Source organism: Salvelinus fontinalis, chromosome 9 (genome assembly GCF_029448725.1).
Source record: "Salvelinus fontinalis isolate EN_2023a chromosome 9, ASM2944872v1, whole genome shotgun sequence".
Taxonomy (NCBI): domain Eukaryota; kingdom Metazoa; phylum Chordata; class Actinopteri; order Salmoniformes; family Salmonidae; genus Salvelinus; species Salvelinus fontinalis.
The window spans coordinates 8,069,542-8,090,748 of record NC_074673.1 but is presented as its reverse complement, the minus strand read 5'-3'; the positions used below and the strand labels follow the sequence as shown (position 1 = coordinate 8,090,748).

The following is a 21,207-nucleotide window of genomic DNA, read 5'->3' as shown; positions in this document are numbered from 1 at the left end:
TGACTCTTCTCCTCCCCTTCCCCTCCAGATCGTGACGGACCAGGCGACGGGCCAGAAGATCCAGATCGTGACGGCGTTGGAGCAGGGTTCTGGTGGCAAGCAGCAGTTTATCCTGGCTAATGCAGACTACTCTACGCCAGGCAAGGTAATCCTAGCCAAGCAAGAGGCCTCGTCCCCGGGAAAGATGATCCTGGCGGCCCCAGACGGTTCAGGGGTCAACCAGCTGCTGTTTGCCTCACCTGACCTGTCTGGCCAGCAGATCCAGGTAGAAGCCTTGACCTGCACCACCAATGATATTCTAGTCAGCAGAATTCAAACTGTATCCATGGAGGGTAGTTTCTACAGGCTTAGACAAGTCCCTTGTACTTGATTTATCAAATAATGTCACTGACTAGTTTGGAACTCACCTGGTTGTTTAAGTCGTAGCCCTTTACACTCATACCCATAAACGGGTCAAAATGTCAGATTTGGGCACTGATAAGTGCCTAAATTGGAACGTAGTGACTGTACAGTAAATGACGTCAGAGCTCTGGCTCTGTGCTTCACAGCTCTGTATGGGTTTTGATTGACCATTCTGAACTTAAGCACCGTGCGACAAGAGGTTGCCCCCATCCGTCCTGCTAATTGGACAACTGTGAGGGGAAATGCTGTAAATTTGGAGAACTCTGTGTATTTTGAAAGATGAGACAAGGATTATAATAAATACCACTTTGCTGTAATACAAGCAAGCCAAACACCCGTAAGCCCAAATATGCACTTTATGTTTCCATATCATAAAACTCATGTCATACACAGTGTCAACGTTTATGATCACTATGTTTGATGTACAGTTACAAGATGACATGGCGTCATAGAGCCCCACGGTGGAGGTGTCATAATACCCATAAAACCTAGCGGTCAAACAGATGAAATTTGTTTTTTCACCATACATTTTTCCCATGGAGAGTTTAGGAAACACTTAAAATAAGGGCTGTGTTTCGTGTAGGCTTACCCTGACGTGATGTTTTGATAACCATGTAAATCTCTCAGACAAGGTGACTTATATCAATATATTCGGCTCTATTTACTCTCAGATTCGAAAATGCTAATTAGCATCAAATTAGACATCATGCGAGACTACAAATCCCTGCAAGCTCCTGCATGTCATCTCTAGCTGACACCTTTGCTAACAGGTATTGTGTCAATTTAAAACTTGAACAAAACAGTTCACAGAATTATCAATTGAAAGAAATGTCGCCAATTTATTCATTACTAAATTTAGCTAACATTACATGGTTATTCCAGAGATTCTTACGTTTTCCTCAATTTGGCAGTCTCCTCCAGATCATCATGACATTTGTAGTTTTTTTATGATAGTCACACTATAAGATAATTAGCATTTCATTTTTGTGGGGATAATACAGGTGACTATGTTGATAAAAGTCACCTTGTCCTAGAGAGATTTACAGTTATCAAAACGTCACGCCAGGGTAAGCCTACAAAAAACACAGCCCTTATTTATAGGGTTTCTAAAATCTCCTATGGGAAAAATGAATAATGGAACCATTTCCTTGTTTGACCCCCTAGGTTTTATGGGTATTATGACTCATCCTGTGGTACTCGATACCCTGTGGTGTTCTGAACAGAATGAGCCTATGTTTGTTTATTGTGAAGAACATTTTCCGTGGAACACAGACCTGAATGCACGCATGACTCCTTTCTATGAGCACCAACATGATATTTCTCTGAATTGCCCAGTGAAAGCCTAACACTGTAAGATTGGATTTTATAACTTAGCTAGTCGTGTTGCCAATAGAACAAGCTTTCAAATGATGCCCACCTGACCCGGATTGGGATTTATAATGGACTGTTTTTGGATTGCGTAAACAACAACTGTAATTGTGTGTTGGCGGGGATGCAGGATTGTTTTCCAACCTAAACAACTACAAGTGTGCTTTCTCTAGTTCCTCAACGGCACAGCTAGGAGAGCTTAAAAAAACACCTTATGGTTGAAGACTCTTCTTTAAATCATAAAAGTTCATAGAAATTATGTAGGGACTGTGCACACTTTAAAGAGGTGGAATGTATATAGATTATTTTCACATTGCGTTATCAACAAATGTGGCTAAAAGTACAGTACATTTAAAATGCACAAAATCAACTGTAATGTTTGGATTCAGTCTTGTCAGGTGAACTTTGAACTTTACTCATTTTCCCCATCATCTCCAAACTCTTCACTTTCAGTTACTACTTTTCTTATTTCTTCTGTAAGAAAAACATTTAGGTGTAATACTAGAAGTTAAATGTTACTCGGACATTAATGGAATGGAAGAATCAAATACTTAATAATCTGTCTACGGACATTTACATTTTTACAATTATGTCATTTAGCAGACTCTCTTATCCAGAGCGACTTACAGTAGTGAGTGTGTACATTTTCATATTTGTTTGTGCTGGTCCCCCGTGGGAATTGAACCCACAACCCTGGCATTGCAAGTGCCAAAACAGCTTCCAATTGGCTCATTCACTCCTCTCCCCTGTAACTATTCCCCGGGTCGTTTCTGTAAATGAGAATGTGTTCGCAGTCAACTTACCTAGTAAAATAAATTAAAGCAACAACACAATTTGAAGTCCAATGGGGCAGAGTCTAACGAGCATTAGAAACAACATTGGGTGTGGATACAGTGGGAACATGTGGATCTGAGGAAGTGTGATGTCATTCATGTTTGTTGAAATGTATGTACATGTTAAGTTGGTTCTCTATTGTTTTGTCTATGTATGATTTTGTTGTAAAAAAAGAAGAAGAAAAGGAACTGAAGTAACATAGATGTGTGTGTGAAGAAACATTTCATTGTAGCCCTATCCATAAAGGCCACTACTCATGTGTAGAGAAGTGGTTAATTGGACACAACTTGACAGAGAATAATAAAACCAGCAGACACTAGTTCCTCCATGGAATGAGTTTGACACCCCTGGTCTAGTCTTACTTTGTACATACTTAGACTATTGCTGTTAGTCACAAAGGGCTGGTGTCCCCAGGGCAGATACAATCTTGCCCGTTTTGGTATACAGCTGATGGATGGGGTCACACCTCTCTAATTCATATTAGCCTGCGTTCTGGATGAGACCGGCAGTCCATTTAGTCCAGGACTATGTTTAATCTGTGTCGGGGAAACAGGCCCTAAAAGTACCTTTGACATCTGATATGAATGCCTGTTTTGCTTTTTTTTTGTGTGTGTTGTATTTCCAGTTTGTGACAGAAGGGTCAGACCAGGCACTTGCCAAGCCTGTGGTGGAGTACTGTGTGGTGTGTGGAGACAGGGCCTCAGGTAGGAAGGAAATACAGTTTAACTTGTACACACACACCCCCTCTCTTCTCCTTGTGTGACTGACTCTGTTCCCTCTCCTCCTCCGGCCCCAGGCCGTCACTACGGGGCAGTGAGCTGTGAGGGCTGTAAGGGCTTCTTCAAGCGCAGCATCAGGAAGAACCTGGTTTATACATGCCGGGGGTCTGGAGAATGTGTCATCAACAAGCACCATAGGAACCGCTGCCAGTACTGCAGACTGCAGCGCTGCATGGTCCTGGGCATGAAACAGGACTGTGAGTACCTGCCCACTTACTGACGTTCACATACTGAAATATTATGTTGATCAAACATGGAAATCAAGGAATCATGTCCTCTCTGTTTGTGTCAACATCTGCAGTGTTCCACAATGCCCTGAGTTGCTTTTATTAGACAACATGTTTGAGAGGGATCGGTTTGGGCAAGGTTGAGGTGCGGAATCGCTAATATTGATGGCATTATTTGGGATGGGGTTTTGTAAATCAGTGATTCTGCCCAGTTTGACTGTAATGTAGTCATTATGTGAATCAGCATGCACATTAGCTAGCATGGTGGATCAACCCCCCCTTCTCTGTCTGTGTAGCTGTCCAGTGTGAGAGGAAGCCGGTGGAGGTCTCCAGAGAGAAGTCTATCAACTGTGCTGCATCTACAGAGAAGATCTACATTAGGAAGAACCTGTGTAGTCCCCTGGCTGCCACGCCCACCTTCGTCACTGACAAGGAGACCGCCAGGTACTACAAGGAGACAGCCAGGTACTACAGCTGGCTTAAAGGGCCCCATTCACACTGAGCAATGACGGGGCCAACGACTAGCATCACTACTCTGGACGGTTCATAGAATATGTGGACAACTACAAATACCTAGGTGTCTGGTTAGACTGTAAACTCTCCTTCCAGACTCACGTTAAGCATCTCCAATCCAAAATTAAATCTAGAATTGGCTTCCTATTTCACAACAAAGCCTCCTTCACTCATGCTGCCAAACATACCCTCGTAAAACTGACCATCCTACCGATCCTTGACTTCGGCAAAGTCATTTACAAAATAGCCTCCAACACTCTACTCAACAAATTGGATGTAGTCTATCACAGTGCCATGCGTTATGTCAACCAAAACCCCATATACTACCCACCACTGCGACCTGTACGCTCTCGTTGGCAGGCCCTCGTTACATATTTGTCGCCAAACCCACTGGCTCCAGGTCATCTAAAAGTCTTTGCTAGGTAAAGCCCCGCCTTATCTCAGCTCACTGGTCATCATAGCAACACCCACCCGTAGCTCGTGCTCCAGCAGGTATATCTCACTGGTCATCCCCAAAGCCAACACTTCCTTTGGCTGCCTTTCCTTCCAGTTCTCTGCTGCCAATGACTGGAACGAATTGCAAAAATCACTGAAGCTGGAGACTTATATCTCCCGCTCTAACTTTAAACATCAGCTGTCAGAGCAGCTCACCGATCACTGCACCTGTACACAGCCCATCTGTAAATAGCCCACCCAGCTACCTCATCCCCCTATTATTTATTTATTTTGCTCTTTTGCACCCCAGTATTCTCTACTTGCACATCATCTGCACGTCTATCACTCCAGTGTTAATACTAAATTGTAATTATTTTGCCACTAGGGCCTATTTATTGCCTTACCTCCCTAATCTTACTACATTTGCACACACTGTACATAGATTTTTCTATTGTGTTATTGACTGTACGTTTGTTTATCCCATCTGTAACTCTTTGTTGTTTTTGTCGCACTGCTTTGCTTTACCTTGGGCCAGGTCGCAGTTGTAAATGAGAACTTGTTCTCATCTGGTCTACCTGGTTAAATAAAGGTGAAATTAAATTTAAAAAACTCAATTTATTTCAATTAGGAAGTTGGGTTGAAGTGGCTGAATATAGGAGCATGAGGGTCGTACCAAACCCGGCCTCAAAACGCACATAGTGCATACTCCTCCGTTAGCTCTGTGTGGGATGCATTGCCAGGTTAGGTGATAATTCCATCTAGGGCACAGTTTTTCCAAAGCTATTTATCTGGATTTTGCTTATCGGACAGGATTAATTAAATAGAATAAATAGAACGTGAGTCCCCATGCAAGTCAATGATTCGTCCGTTCTGTTCATTCTATTTCTATGCATTTCATCTTATCGGCGAGATGGATCACTTTTGAAAAACTGGGCCCAGGTCATCAGCAGGTATCAGCCAATTTTAACTCGTGAGCCAACATTCCATAACTGTAGGTGGCAGTAAATTGCCAACCTTGGCTTTATACATGTTCAAACAAGACACTCTGGGTGGCAGTAATGCGCTCTTTGTTTATTTACCAACTCTTAGAAGTAGTAGTAGAAGAAGAACATTGAGTACTTCAAAATGGAGATGGCCTAAATGTTCTCACAGGAGCCATAATGGGACAGATACAAAGAAGAGGCCTCTTTCATTCTCTATGTCAGACAGGGCCTAAAACATATATATATTTTATAACAGCCACTGGGGCAGGTAGATTAGACAATCTACCAGCCACTCTAATTTTTTTTTATCAACCAAAATATTTGTTTTGCCATAATTACACCAAAAAAAATGGATGAGCATGCTTAGTAATGTTTCTAAAACAAGAAATGTATTTCTAGTAAGAAGTAATATTACTAGATTTTATTTAATATTCTGTGACCTAAGTATTTTAACAAAAATATCAGACAAATATCTAGCTGCTCCTTTAACGTTACCTTGGTAACAAGGCCACTTGAGTCATCATGTGTGCCTGTGAGAATGTCGCTAGTAGAGGCCAACGATGTCTCTTTTTGCTAGCAGTGGGAGCACACTCAAACAGAAAATCAGCTAAGCTTGTGAACAAAACAATGTAATTAGCCAAGGAACATGACGACCAAGTCTCACTTTAGTAGATGTTCGAGTAAATTGGACCAACTTTTGTGCCCATTGTCTAAAAACACATCTTTCAGTGCTCTGTGCCCCCCAGAAAGGCAGTGTTGCTGCGCGAGGTGGGATAGCGATAATGTTAGGATTCAGATTTCTTTGTGCATTACCAAAATTGCAGAAATACTTTGAAAACAGCTATCTGCGACATTTATTTAGCTATAAATCACAACTGCTACTTCCCATACTTGACTATCTCTACTAAAGCCTTGCACTGTAGAGCCCAGAGTGTTGCCACGCCAACGTGGCTGGCGAATTAGACATTCTTTACCGCCAATGCCAAAATCTGCCCGCGTTTGGCAGGTGGTGGGTGTTAATTTTAGGCTCTGATGCCATGGTTATTTGTCGTCGTTCCCCCCCCACCCCAAGTTTTCTGAGCCAAAAAACAACGACATTTGAAATGATTTTGCTTTAAATATTATATCTGTTTGGGCTTCTTGCGGTCAATTTGCAGTGTATACATTATTAGTCATTATGTTCCGCCCCCGAACATCCGCTCAAGAAAGGATCGACCCGTGGCTGACCCCTGCTTCAGCAGTGGGGCAATTGGCATAATAGGTGTCTCCTCCCCTTCATCTGATTGGACAATACTTGACAGGTGAAAACAATATGGTGGTAGTAGCTCACCATTTAGACTGGGGTTTACTTGGATGGTTTTCATTCAGATCATTTTTTTTAAAATTTATTTATTTATTTTACCGTTATTTTACCAGGTAAGTTGACTGAGAACACGTTCTCATTTGCAGCAACGACCTGGGGAATAGTTACAGGGGAGAGGAGGGGGATGAATGAGCCAATTGTAAACTGGGGATTATTAGGTGACCATTGCAGATGAAGACAAGAAGATGTGGAGAGCGTTAACAGAATGAGGACCACCTATTTTCACCAACCAACTGTAGAGCCATTTGAGATCTCTGTGATTGGAAGGTAGAATTGAAGTGTGTATGTGTTTGCAGGTCAGCCAGTTTGCTGGAGTCGAGCATGCTCCTGAACATCCAGCAGCCTTTTCCCAAGCTAGAGAACAGCATCCTGGCCCCCACATCCCCTGAATCGGTGAGGAACTGCAGCACACAACAGATGGCTCACTTTCATTTGGTAATTGCTAAGGCAAGGTTCCCCAACCCTGGTCCTCCAGCCCCACCCTGGTTCTCCAGTACCCCCAAAAGGGTTCCCCAACCCTGGTCCTCCAGTACCCCCCAACCCTGGTCCTCCAGTACCCCCCAACCCTGGTCCTCCAGTACCCCCCAACCCTGGTCCTCCAGTACCCCCCAACCCTGGTCCTCCAGTAACCCCAACAGTGTTTCCCAACCCTGGTCCTCCAGTACCCCAACAGTGTTCCCCATCCCTGGTCCACCAGTATCCCCAACATTGTTCCCCACCCTGGTCCTCCAGTAACCCCAACAGTGTTTCCCCACCCTGGTCCTCCAGTAACTCCAACAGTGTTTCCCAACCCTGGTCCTCCAGTAACTCCAACAGTGTTTCCCAACCCTGGTCCTCCAGTAACCCCAACAGTGTTTCCCCACCCTGGTCCTCCAGTAACTCCAACAGTGTTTCCCAACCCTGGTCCTCCAGTAACTCCAACAGTGTTTCCCCACCCTGGTCCTCCAGTAACTCCAACAGTGTTTCCCAACCCTGGTCCACCAGTAGCCCCAACAGTGTTCCCCTACCCTGGTCCTCCCGTATCCCCAACAGTGTTTCCCAACCCTGGTCCTCCAGTATCCCCAACAGTGTTTCCCAACCCTGGTCCTCCAGTATCCCCAACAGTGTTTCCCAACCCTGGTCCTCCAGTATCCCCAACAGTGTTCCTCTACCCTGGTCCTCCAGTAGCCCCAACAGTGTTCCTCTACCCTGGTCCTCCAGTATCCCCAACAGTGTTCCCCAACCCTGGTCCTCCAGTATCCCCAACAGTGTTCCCCCACCCTGGTCCTCCAGTACCCCCAACAGTGTTTCCCAACCCTGGTCCTCCAGTATCCCCAACAGTGTTTCCCCACCCTGGTCCTCCAGTACCCCAACAGTGTTTCCCCACCCTGGTCCTCCAGTATCCCCAACAGTGTTTCCCAACCCTGGTCCTCCAGTACCCCAACAGTGTTTCCCAACCCTGGTCCTCCAGTAGCCCCAACAGTGTTCCTCTACCCTGGTCCTCCAGTATCCCCAACAGTGTTTCCCAACCCTGGTCCTCCAGTACCCCAACAGTGTTTCCCAACCCTGGTCCTCCAGTAGCCCCAACAGTGTTCCTCTACCCTGGTCCTCCAGTATCCCCAACAGTGTTTCCCCACCCTGGTCCTCCAGTAGCCCCAACAGTGTTCCTCTACCCTGGTCCTCCAGTATCCCCAACAGTGTTTCCCAACCCTGGTCCTCCAGTATCCCCAACAGTGTTTCCCAACCCTGGTCCTCCAGTATCCCCAACAGTGTTTCCCCACCCTGGTCCTCCAGTACCCCCAACAGTGTTTCCCCACCCTGGTCCTCCAGTATCCCCAACAGTGTTTCCCCACCCTGGTCCTCCAGTATCCCCAAAAGTACACGTTGTTATAGCCTTGGACAAACACACCTCATTTAACTCATTGAGGGCTTGAGGATTATCATGTGTGCTTGTAAGAATGTGTACTGTTGGGGTACTGGAGGACCAGGGTTGGGGATCACTGTTGTGGGTACTGGAGGACCAGGGTTGGGGGTACTGGAGGACCAGGGTTGGGAACCACTGTTGGGGGTACTGGAGAACCAGGGTTGGGGTACTGGAGAACCAGGGTTGGGGATCACTGTTGTGGGTACTGGAGGACCAGGGTTGGGGGTACTGGAGGACCAGGGTTGGGAACTACTGTTGGGGTACTGGAGAACCAGGGTTGGGAAACGTTGTTGGACTACTGGAGAACCAGGGTTTGGGAACACTGTTGGGGTACTGGAGGACCAGGGTTTGGGAACACTGTTGGGGTACTGGAGAACCAGGGTTGGGGAACACTGTGCTAAGGGTTGGTATATTACCAAGAACATGTTCTTTAAAATCTGATCCAAAACATTTGCAAATAACAAAGTTGCCAGTCAATAAAAACACATAATTAACATTTTTTAATAGATAGCTTTGTGTGTATTGTTCATTGGCATCTGCGTTATTTGCAACATTTTCAAACAGAACATTTTCTAAACAGATTGCACAGAACATGATTGAGAATATAGCATTCTGTTGCTAATATGTCATTCTGACCTGGCTCCCTCAAGGACCTCCTACACAGTCTCTAATACAAAATGTGTGATAGACAGTATTCTGTGTGCCCCTCTGTAGAATGATCTGGCTTGTCGGGATGACATTTACAACATCTAGCAATTCAATCTTAAAATCATGAAGCTGAAATGGATGAAGTAGCATATAATGGATAAAGTAGCATATATACAGTTGAAGTCGGAAGTTTACATACATTTAGGTTGGAGTCATTTAAAACTCGTTTTTCAACCACTCCACAAATTTCTTGTTAACAAACAAACTATAGTTTTGGCAAGTCACTTAGGACATCTACTTTGTGCATACTTTGCATGACACAAGTCATTTTTCCAACAATTTTTTACAGGCAGATTATTATTATTATTATTTCACTGTATCACAATTCCAGTGGGTCAGAAGTTTACATACACTAAGTTGACTGTGCCTTTAAACAGCTTGGAAAATTCCAGAAAATGTCACGGCTTCTGATAGGCTAATTGACAACATTTGAGTCAATTGGAGGTGTACCTGTGGATGTATTTCAAGGACTACCTTCAAACTCAGTGCCTCTTTGCTTGACATCATGGGAAAATCAAAAGAAATCAGCCAAGACCTCAGAAAAAATTGTAGACCTCCACAAGTCTGGTTCATCCTTGGGAGCAATTTACAAACGCCTGAAGGTACCACGTTCATCTGTACAAACAATAGTTCGCTAGTATAAACACCATGGGAACACGCAGCCGTCATACCACTCAGGTAGGAGATGCGTTCTGTCTCCTAGAGATCAACGTACTTTGGGGCGAAAAGAGCAAATCAATCCCAGAACAACACCAAAAGGACCTTGTGAAGATGCTGGATGAAACGGGTACAAAAGTATCTATATCCACAGTAAAACGAGTCCTGTATCAACATAACCTGAAAGGCCGCTCAGCAAGGAAGAAGCCACTGCTCCAAAACCGCCATAAAAAAGCCAGACTATGGTTTGCAACTGCACATGGGGACAAAGTGTACATTTTGGAGAAATGCCCTCTGGTCTGATGAAACAAAAATAGAACTGTTTGGCTATAATGACCATTGTTATGTTTGGAGGAAGAACACCATCCCAACCGTGAAGCACGGGGGTGGCAGCATCATGTTGTGGGGGTGCTTTACTGCAGGAGGGACTGGTGCACTTCACAAAATAGATGGCATCATGAGGAAGTAAAATTATGTGGATATATTGAAGCATCATCTCAAGACATCAGTCAGGAAGTTAAAGCTTGGTCGCAAATGGGTCTTCCAAATGGACAATGACCCAATCGTACTTCCAAAGTTGCGGCAAAATGGCTTAAGGACAACCAAGTCAAGGTATTGGAGTGGCCATCACGGTGCCCTGACCTCAATCCTATAGAAAATCTGTTGGCAGAACTGAAAAGCGTGTGCGAGCAAGGCGGCCTACAAACCTGACTCAGTTACACCAGCTCTGTGAGGAGGAATGGGCCGAAATTCACCCAACTTATTGTGGGAAGCTTGTGGAAGGCTACACAAAACGGTTAACCCAAGTTAAACAATTTAAAGGCAATGCTATCACATACTAATTGAGTGTATGTAAACTTCTGACCCACTGGGAATGTGATGAAAGAAATAAAAGCTGAAATAAATCGTTCTCTCTACTATTATTCTGACATTTCACATTCTTAAAATAAACTGGTGATCCTAACTGACCTAAGACAGGGAATTTTTACTCTGATTAAATGTCAGGAATTGTGAAAAACTGAGTTTAAATGTATTTGGCTAAGGTTTATGTAAACTTCCGACTTCAACTGTACCTGTCTGTAATAACCTTAAAGATGAGGTGATTTAATAGAAATGTTTTGATTGTTGATAATGGAGCTGATTGTCCCTGGTGCCCCTCCGTAGAATGACCCGTGTCAGGACGACCTGAGCACGCTGGCCAACGTGGTGACGTCACTGGCCCACCTGAACAAGGCCCGGGAGATGAACGATGGTACCGACAGCAATGACTTGATGGGCGCGGAAGACACCCTTAGCAATGGAGACAGCTCCATGACGGATCTCCAAGGAGACGAACAGACTGCCTGTGACATCACCCGGTGAGGAGAGGTTTCATACCGGATTTATATATCTATTTTTTTTACATTTTATGATAAACTTTTTATAACATTGTTAATATAGCCTAAAAAGTCAAGGACACAAAACACCAATACAACTATAGTACAGTCAAATATGTAATATAATTATGCAACATGAATTGACTAATAGCTGTACTGATCTTTTAACCGACAGGTATATTAGATGTTCTGAGTGTATCAGAAGGATCTTTGGGGTTCTTTATATTATAGGGCTCAAATTGATTCTTTCCGCCACTTTTCATCCTCATATTCATTATCTTCAGCACCAAACCTACATGCAGTGCTTTTCCGTCACTGCTACTGTGTGTAAATACAGTGCGTTTCTAGGATTTGTGGTTAAAAAGAGAAGAAGAAAAGGTCCTAAAGAAATGCTTCTCTGTGACATTAAAAGAATATATATTTTTTCACTCAAAACCTTCCACAAGTTTCTAGCCAGATGAAGGGTATTTTCTTGCTCCCCACGTTACAGCAAATCCCATAGTGTTTGAAAATCGCTGTTTTTAAAATGTTTTAACACATGGGGCAGAACTTTTTAACTTAATATAAACGTAAGGATGAAAAGCGGTGGAATTGCCCTTTAAGGTTTCTAGTTTGACTTGCCGGAGGTGTGTGTGTGTGTGTGTGTGTGTGTGTGTGTGTGCATGCTTAATTAGGTTGCGCAAGACTCGCTGGTTTCAGATTTGCCATCAGAATAACCTTACTGTCAAGCTTGTGTTCTTAGGTAATGTGTTCATCACTGAGTCACAGGTTTACAAAGGAACCACATAATGATCAGATCTGTTCTTTTATCTATTCATCTTTCCTTAATCCCTTTCCTTAATCCCTCTCTCCTCACCTCCTTCTCAAAATGTTTTGAAGAAGGTCTGAGGGGAGGGAACGGTTGAGAAGTAGCCGAGGAGATGATTGGGTTTGGACCAATCAAGTTCCAGGAAAAGACTAGACGGTGGAGCCCTCTTAGGGATTATTACGGGTCCTACATCGTGAACTGACCTGTCCATTGTGTCTCCCCCACCACCCCCCAGAGCGTTTGACACTCTGGCCAAGGCCCTGAACCCTGGGGACGGCTCAGCAGGAGACTCTCTGGAAGCCACCATGCAGCTGATGTCAGGAGACCAGTCTGGCCCCGTGGTGGAGCTGGAGGGGCCTCTACTCTTAGACAGCCACGTCCCTTTCAAGGTGAGGGTCTGGGGACAACGCCCGTAACACCCAGAGTCCATCCCAAATGGCACCCTATTCCCTATATAGTGCGCTATTTTTGACCAGAGCCCAATGGGTTTGGGTTAAAAGTAGTGCACTATATAGGGAATAGGGTGCCATTTGGGACACTACTCCTCTCAACGGGTCAGGAGCTTACCATAACATCTGATTGAAAGTTCATTCAAATCAACGTTTATTTGTCTGGTGTGCCGAATACAACAGTGAAATGCTTACTTACAGGCTCTAACCAAAAAAAGAGGGGTTGGGAGGGGGGGGCACACAATGCAAATAGTCCGGGTAGCCATTTGATTACCTGTTCAGGAGTCTTATGGCTTGGGGGTAAAAACTGTTGAAGCCTTTTTGTCCTAGACTTGGCACTCCGGTACCGCTTGCAATGCGGGAGTAGAGAGAACAGTCTATGACTGGGATGGCTGGGGTCCTTGACAATTTTTAGGGTCTTCCTCTGACACCGCCTGGTGTAGAGTTCCTGGATGGCAGGCAGCTTTGCCCCAGTGATGTACTGGGCCGTACGCACTACCCTCTGTAGTGCCTTGCGGTCGGAGGCCGAGCAATTAAAGTTATTTTGAAGGAAGGTAGATGTATTCTCAGTGTGTCTTTAAAAAGAGTGATTCAAGAATCATGAGGGACTAAGTCGGGATTAATAAAGTGTACTTCATTATTTAATCAAGTTTCAGACTTGTCTCTAATGATGTCTAGGCCCATTCTTTCTCCCTCATGTCATGCCGTCTCTATCGCTACCTGTTGTTTAACATGTTTAGAATGGTTGGAGTAGTGATAGGATTGTGATAGGCTGAGACGTTTAGAAACTGTTCAAGTCTCTCCTATCTATTTATCTCTATCTCTCTCTTATTTATCTCTCTCTCTCTCTTATCTATCTATCGCTCTCTTTCTCTCTCTCTTATCTATCTCTATCGCTCTCTCTCTATCGCTCTCTCTCTCTGTCTCTCTCTCTTATCTATCTCTATCTATCTCTCTCTCTCTGTCTCTCTCTCTCTCTTATCTATCTCTATCGCTCTCTTTCTCTCTCTCTCTCTCTCTCTTTATCCCTCTATCTCTCTCTCTCTTTCTCTCTTTCTCTCTCGTCTCTTTATCCCTCTATCTCTAGCTAATGATGCCGTTGCCCATGCCGGAGTACCTTAATGTGAACTACATCTGTGAGTCGGCCTCCCGGCTCCTCTTCCTGTCCATGCACTGGGCACGCTCCATACCTGCCTTCCAAGCCTTGGGGTGAGTACCTAGCTAATGCGTACCGCTGTTATTCTATTAGTCTACATTCATCTATCTAATGTAGTTGTAAACTTTTATATATCTGTTTATCACTAAGTCTTTTCCTGCCTACTGACCAAAGTCAGTGAACCAAAATGCAGATAAATTGTATAATGTGTTATCCTCCATGATTTTAAAATAGTGTATCCACTGGTATTGTATCTGTTAAATGATCAAATACACTGCTAAATCACCAAGTAAAAAATATACATTATCATATTAAATATACTTAAGCAATAAGGCCTGAGGAGGAGTGGTATATTGACCAATTACCACAAACCCCCGAGGTGCCTAATTGCTATTATAAACTGGTTGCAAATGTAATCACAGCAATAAAACTAAACGTTTTGATATACCATGGCTTTCAGCCAATCAGAATTCAGTGCTCAAACCACCCAGTTTTTATTTTAAAAAAATGATTTATGTAATAAATCCTCTTCATTTCTATCTCCCAGTGGTCAGGATAATGACATTAACCTGATGAAGGCGTGTTGGAACGAGCTGTTTGCTCTGGGCCTGGCTCAATGCTCCAATGTCATGAATGTCTCCACCATCCTGGCTGCCATCATCAACCACCTTCAGACCAGCCTACAAGATGGTACAGGAGGTGATGGTGAAAAATGAATACAATATATTCTTCACAATATTTACCAGCAAGATGCTTTTAAGTCTTCGTTGGGATTGGGATGAGGGTTGTAAAACTTCATTTTCTATGTATTTCTGTTTTGCTGGTGATTTATATTTGCTAAATAAAATGTGAATTACCATTTAAAAAAAGGGTCTACAAAGCAGCGTGTAATTATCATGTTTCATTGACTTGTCCCCCCCCTACAGAGAAGCTGTCCCCAGAGAGAGTGAAGCTGGTGATGGAACACATCTGGAGGATGCAGGAGTTCTGTAACAGCATGGCCAAGCTATCCCCTGACGTTTATGAATACGCCTACCTTAAAGCCATCATCCTCTTCAGCCCTGGTGAGTAGAGGGGAGGAGGGGGAGAAGGGATGAAGAGAGGAGCTTACAGGTTAATTATGGGTTGTTGTTATGAAAGAACGATGCATGATGCAACTCACTGCTGCGAAAAAGTGATATCGTTGGCCACGTCCCAGAGCATCTGCAAAGAAAAAACAACCGCGTACAAAATCATCACACAACGCCCACCCGGCCTGGCCAAGTGTTTAACACGTCACTAACCGCATCAATAGGATACAGTGTGACTGCTTTGAAGATTGTCTGGAACACGGCCATTGGTTTAAACATGCACACAGTGACTCTTATGCAGTAACATGACGAATTGTTCTGTGGATAAAAAGTGTGTGTGTGTGTGTGTCCCTGTGGCATATTAAGCCGTCCAGTCTCGCTGCGGGGCGGTTCTGGTGTGCCATGGCTGCATACAGTGACTCTGTGGTTGTGTATGTGGCCAGCTGGGAGGTGCTGGCTGCTTTTTAAGGGACCCGCTGAGACGACACGTTGACTGGCTAGATCTCTATCACACTCTGAGAAAGATGAGTCAAGATGACCACGATTGTTGTGCTGCTTCGTCTTACCCTGGTGTCTGATGGGAAAAACAAAAGAGAAGGTGCCTGTGTACTTTCACACCTTCTTAGTGTAGCTGGGTGCTGCCAGTCAGCAAGGAGGGAGAGTGGGAAGAGAAGTAAACAGGCGAGCCATTCGTGTTTTTTTTTTTTTTTACAGTTCTGTAACATAGGAGTTATGCCTAGGAGTTATGCCTAACTCAAAGACCTGGTTCTCTTCAGAACTGGTTGGGGGATTGGAGTCGTGTTCATTATGTAAATGATAGGGGGAAACGTGCTGATGAAAGAGAAAAGGAAGGATATGTGATGTGACGTGATTCATTGTCGGGGAAAAGTGCTGTAATTGGTTTAAACGTGTGCGCCCTATGCGTTAGCATGGCGACTTGTCCTCTGTCACACATCACTTCTTAGTGTAGCTAGGTGCTGCCCTTCAGACAACAGTTCCCAGATTCTCAGCAAACTATTTAAACAAAGTCAAGTAACTCAGTTTTCTCTATGGGTTAACTATTTAAACAAAGTAAAGTAACTCAGTTTTCTCTATGGGTTAACTATTTAAACAAAGTCAAGTAACTCAGTTTTCTCTATGGGTTAACTATTTAAACAAAGTCAAGTAACTCAGTTTTCTCTATGGGTTAACTATTTAAACAAAGTCAAGTAACTCAGGTCTCTCTATGGGTTAACTATTTAAACAAAGTCAAGTAACTCAGTTTTCTCTATGGGTTAACTATTTAAACAAAGTCAAGTAACTCAGGTCTCCCTATGGGTTAACTATTTAAACAAAGTCAAGTAACTCAGGTTTCTCTATGGGTTAACTATTTAAACAAAGTCAAGTAACTCAGTTTTCTCTATGGGTTAACTATTTAAACAAAGTCAAGTAACTCAGGTCTCCCTATGGGTTAACTATTTAAACAAAGTCAAGTAACTCAGTTTTCTCTATGGGTTAACTATTTAAACAAAGTCAAGTAACTCAGGTCTCCCTATGGGTTAACTATTTAAACAAAGTCAAGTAACTCCGGTCTCCCTATGGGTTAACTATTTAAACAAAGTCAAGTAACTCAGGTCTCCCTATGGGTTAACTATTTAAACAAAGTCAAGTAACTCAGGTCTCCCTCCCTATGGGTTAACTATTTAAACAAAGTCAAGTAACTCAGGTCTCCCTCCCTATGGGTTAACTATTTAAACAAAGTCAAGTAACTCAGGTCTCCCTATGGGTTAACTATTTAAACAAAGTCAAGTAACTCCGGTCTCCCTATGGGTTAACTATTTAAACAAAGTCAAGTAACTCAGGTTTCTCTATGGGTTAACTATTTAAACAAAGTCAAGTAACTCCGGTCTCTCTCTGGGTTAACTATTTAAACAAAGTCAAGTAACCCAGGTCTCCCTATGGGTTAACTATTTAAACAAAGTCAAGTAACTCCGGTCTCTCTCTGGGTTAACTGTGTACATAAAGGGAGAGTTATAATCAATACTGGAGAGTTGCGCCCTTTCCTTTTGTTGAATCTAATTGTTCTGTGTGTCTTTGCCAAGAAATGTTTGATATGAAAACGCCTACTGCAAAATATAATAGACGACTATAGTGGAGGAGGGCGGCGACTATAATCAGGGGGGGTGCAACTATCCCCCCATACATTCTGAAGTTGCATTTTTGTCCCCTCCCCCCCCCGGTTTTATTATTGGAATGTGATACAAAATGAGGCAACGGTGTGCTGAGCAGTCGGGTAGGCTGTTTGGAATGTTTATCCGACTGAATTAAAAATAAAATAATTATGCCCCCCGTCCCCCCACCCCCCCCAATTCTAAAAACAAAGTTGCGCCCCTGACTATAATGAAGGACAACTATAAAACTATAATAGCGGTGAAATGGAATCATGCACACTGTCAGGGACAGTTGTTTGGTAACCATGGTGAACGATTCTGTGTTTCTCTTTGCTGTAGACCACATTTCCTTTTATTTAACGTACGTGTGTGTGTGTGTGTGTGTGTGTGTGTGTGTGTGTGTGTGTGTGTGTGTCGTAGACCACCCAGGTATAGACAACACCCTACAGATTGAGCGTTTCCAGGAGAAAGCCTACATGGAGCTACAGGATTATGTAACTCGGACCTACCCTGAAGACTCATATCGGTCAGTAACATCTCATTACGCATCGCTACATCTCGTTATAACATCTCATTACGCATCGCTACATCTCATTACGCATCGCTACATCTCGTTATAACATCTCATTACGCATCGCTACATCTCGTTATAACATCTCATTAGTCATCGCTGCATCTCATTATAACATCTCATTACGCATCGCTACATCTCATTATAACATCTCATTACGCATCACTACATTCCATTATAACGTCTCATTACGCATCGCTACATCTCATTATAACATCTCATTATAACATCTCATTATAACATCACTACATCTCATTATAACATCTTATTACGCATCACTACATCTCATTATAACATCTCATTATAACATCACTACATCTCATTATAACATCTCATTACGCATCACTACATCTCATTATAACATCTCATTATAACATCACTACATCTCAATATAACATCACTACATCTCAATATAACATCACTACATCTCATTACGCATCACTACATCTCATTATAACATCTCATTATAACATCTCATTATAACATCTCATTATAACATCTCATTATAACATCTCATTACGCATCACTACATCTCATTATAATATCTCATTACGCATCACTACATCTCATTATAACATCTCATTACGCATCACTACATCTCAATATAATATCTCATTACGCATCGCTACATCTCATTATAACATCTCATTACGCATCGCTACATCTCATTATAACATCTCATTATAACATCTCATTACGCATCACTACATCTCAATACGCATCGCTACATCTCAATACGCATCACTACATCTCATTATAATATCTCATTACGCATCGCTACATCTCATTATAACATCTCATTACGCATCACTACATCTCATTATAACATCTCATTACGCATCGCTACATCTCATTATAACATCTCAATACGCATCTCTACATCTCATTATAATATCTCATTACGCATCGCTACATCTCATTATAATATCTCATTACGCATCGCTACATCTCATTACGCATCGCTACATCTCATTACGCATCGCTACATCTCATTACGCATCGCTACATCTCATTACGCATCGCTACATCTCATTACGCATCGCTACATCTCAATACGCATCACTACATCTCAATACGCATCACTACATCTCATTACGCATCGCTACATCTCATTACGCATCGCTACATCTCAATACGCATCACTACATCTCAATACGCATCACTACATCTCATTACGCATCGCTACATCTCATTATAATATCTCATTACGCATCGCTACATCTCATTACGCATCACTACATCTCATTACGCATCACTACATCTCATTACGCATCACTACATCTCATTACGCATCGCTACATCTCATTATAATATCTCATTACGCATCGCTACATCTCAATACGCATCACTACATCTCATTACGCATCGCTACATCTCATTACGCATCGCTACATCTCATTACGCATCGCTACATCTCAATACGCATCGCTACATCTCAATACGCATCACTACATCTCAATACGCATCACTACATCTCATTACGCATCGCTACATCTCATTATAATATCTCATTACGCATCGCTACATCTCATTACGCATCGCTACATCTCATTACGCATCGCTACATCTCATTACGCATCGCTACATCTCATTACGCATCGCTACATCTCATTACGCATCGCTACATCTCATTACGCATCGCTACATCTCAATACGCATCGCTACATCTCATTACGCATCGCTACATCTCAATACGCATCGCTACATCTCAATACGCATCACTACATCTCATTACGCATCGCTACATCTCATTATAACATCTCATTACGCATCGCTACATCTCAATATAACATCTCATTACGCATCGCTACATCTCATTATAACATCTCATTACGCATCACTACATCTCATTATAACATCTCATTACGCATCACTACATCTCATTATAACATCTCATTACGCATCGCTACATCTCATTACGCATCACTACATCTCATTACGCATCACTACATCTCATTATAACATCTCATTACGCATCGCTACATCTCAATATAACATCTCATTACGCATCACTACATCTCATTATAACATCTCATTATAACATCTCATTACTCATCACTATGTCTCACTGTACATCACTGGCAAAGCATTGTGCTCTCTATCGCTCTCTCTCTCTCTGTATCACGCTCTCTCGCTGTCTCTCTGTATCTCTCTGTGTCTCTCCTCTTCTCAATTAAATTGTCAAATTCAAATGCTTTATTGGCATGGAATGTATGGATATATTGTCCATTAATAACAGCCCTCCCTTCCTCTTTCCCCTCAGGTTATCCAAGCTGCTGCTTCGTCTTCCTGCCCTGCGGCTTATGAATGCAGCGGTGACAGAGGAGCTGTTCTTTACTGGCCTCATCGGCAACGTACAGATAGACAGCATCATCCCTTACATCCTCAAGATGGAGTCCACTGACTACAACAGCCAGGTGGGCACTGGCGTCTGACCTCTGACCTGACCCCACTCCGACCCTGGTCTAACACGGCAACCACCAGCGTCACAAGGTCACCATGGTAACAGCATCACCTGTTCACCATGGCAACATCACCTGCAGGCCAATGTAGGCAAACGGCCATGGAAACGTTAACATTCTTCAGGGGGGGGGGGGGTAAAACTGCCGGGTCGTGTTCATTAGGGCACACCATTAGCAAAACGTTTTGCGACGGACCATTGGAGCATTTATTTTATTGGACAGGTTCAGGTAGTACCTGCCTGTTTTTCTATCTGTTTTCTTTCTGTTTGGTGCCAACTGAAACAGGAACCAGTTTGGTTGCATTTTGACCACCTCCCCTCAACAGAATCTAAAGGTTTTCTCAATGGAATCTGACGACGACTTGCTGAAACAATCCTCCTCTTTGTCCCCCCCCCCCCCTCTTAGCTCAGAAGACTATTTAGTACACACAGATCGAGGCTTGCCTAGCGTTGTCCATTCACAAAATGAACTTTGAATCAGTCAAGCATCGTAGAGCTTTTTTATTCATGTGTACAGCTTTATTTTATTCTTCATCCTTTCATTTTGTGTTTCTGGTTTTGTTTGTATTTTGATGAGTGAACGGACAGAGGAGCCGTTAGCTTCTTTTTTTTCCAACAGCCCCTTCATCTGCTTTCAACTTTGCGCTTTTTTATTTTGTAAAAATTTGAATTGCGTTTGTCATGATGATGATGATATTTGGTCAGTGTATTAAGGTTATAACCGTTTTTAGATGTTATAGTTTGTTTGCCAGTCCGAAGGAACAGGCTTGCATCATGAGTCGACTCTTCTTGAACGTGGAACATATGGAATATGCAACATGTGGAACTCATAGAATCGTGTGTGTGTGTGTATATATAAATATGTATATAGAATGAAATGAAGAAGAAGAAGAAGCTATCATGGGCAATAGCATATTACAAGAATTCCAGCTTTCGGACATGTAGTTACTGAAACAGTTGTGATGTCATTTGAAAATAAAATTGAAACTTTCAA

General features: G+C 43.0%; 1 protein-coding gene and 1 non-coding gene across 8 annotated transcripts in view; both read left to right on the top strand.

Annotated features, from left to right (window-relative positions):
* Positions 1-21,207, top strand: part of LOC129861991 (nuclear receptor subfamily 2 group C member 1-A-like) — a 24,138-nt gene extending 2,931 nt beyond the window's left edge. For 5 of the 7 annotated variants that reach the window (XM_055933249.1, XM_055933251.1, XM_055933250.1 and 2 more), the window contains exons 3-14: positions 29-265; positions 3,230-3,308; positions 3,401-3,580; positions 3,907-4,075; positions 7,201-7,297; positions 11,337-11,530; positions 12,592-12,745; positions 13,893-14,014; positions 14,509-14,666; positions 14,888-15,025; positions 17,602-17,707; positions 20,016-21,207. In XM_055933249.1, coding sequence (XP_055789224.1) covers positions 29-265; positions 3,230-3,308; positions 3,401-3,580; positions 3,907-4,075; positions 7,201-7,297; positions 11,337-11,530; positions 12,592-12,745; positions 13,893-14,014; positions 14,509-14,666; positions 14,888-15,025; positions 17,602-17,707; positions 20,016-20,187 — 1,806 coding nt within the window. In that variant the 3' untranslated portion in view covers positions 20,188-21,207. The remainder of the gene's footprint in view (positions 1-28; positions 266-3,229; positions 3,309-3,400; positions 3,581-3,906; positions 4,076-7,200; positions 7,298-11,336; positions 11,531-12,591; positions 12,746-13,892; positions 14,015-14,508; positions 14,667-14,887; positions 15,026-17,601; positions 17,708-20,015) is intronic. The other 2 variants (XM_055933255.1, XM_055933254.1) reach the window with 2 other exon arrangements.
* LOC129863044 (small nucleolar RNA SNORA70) lies at positions 15,386-15,518 on the top strand. Its single transcript, XR_008760911.1, has one exon. It is a non-coding gene; the product is annotated as a small nucleolar RNA SNORA70 (small nucleolar RNA).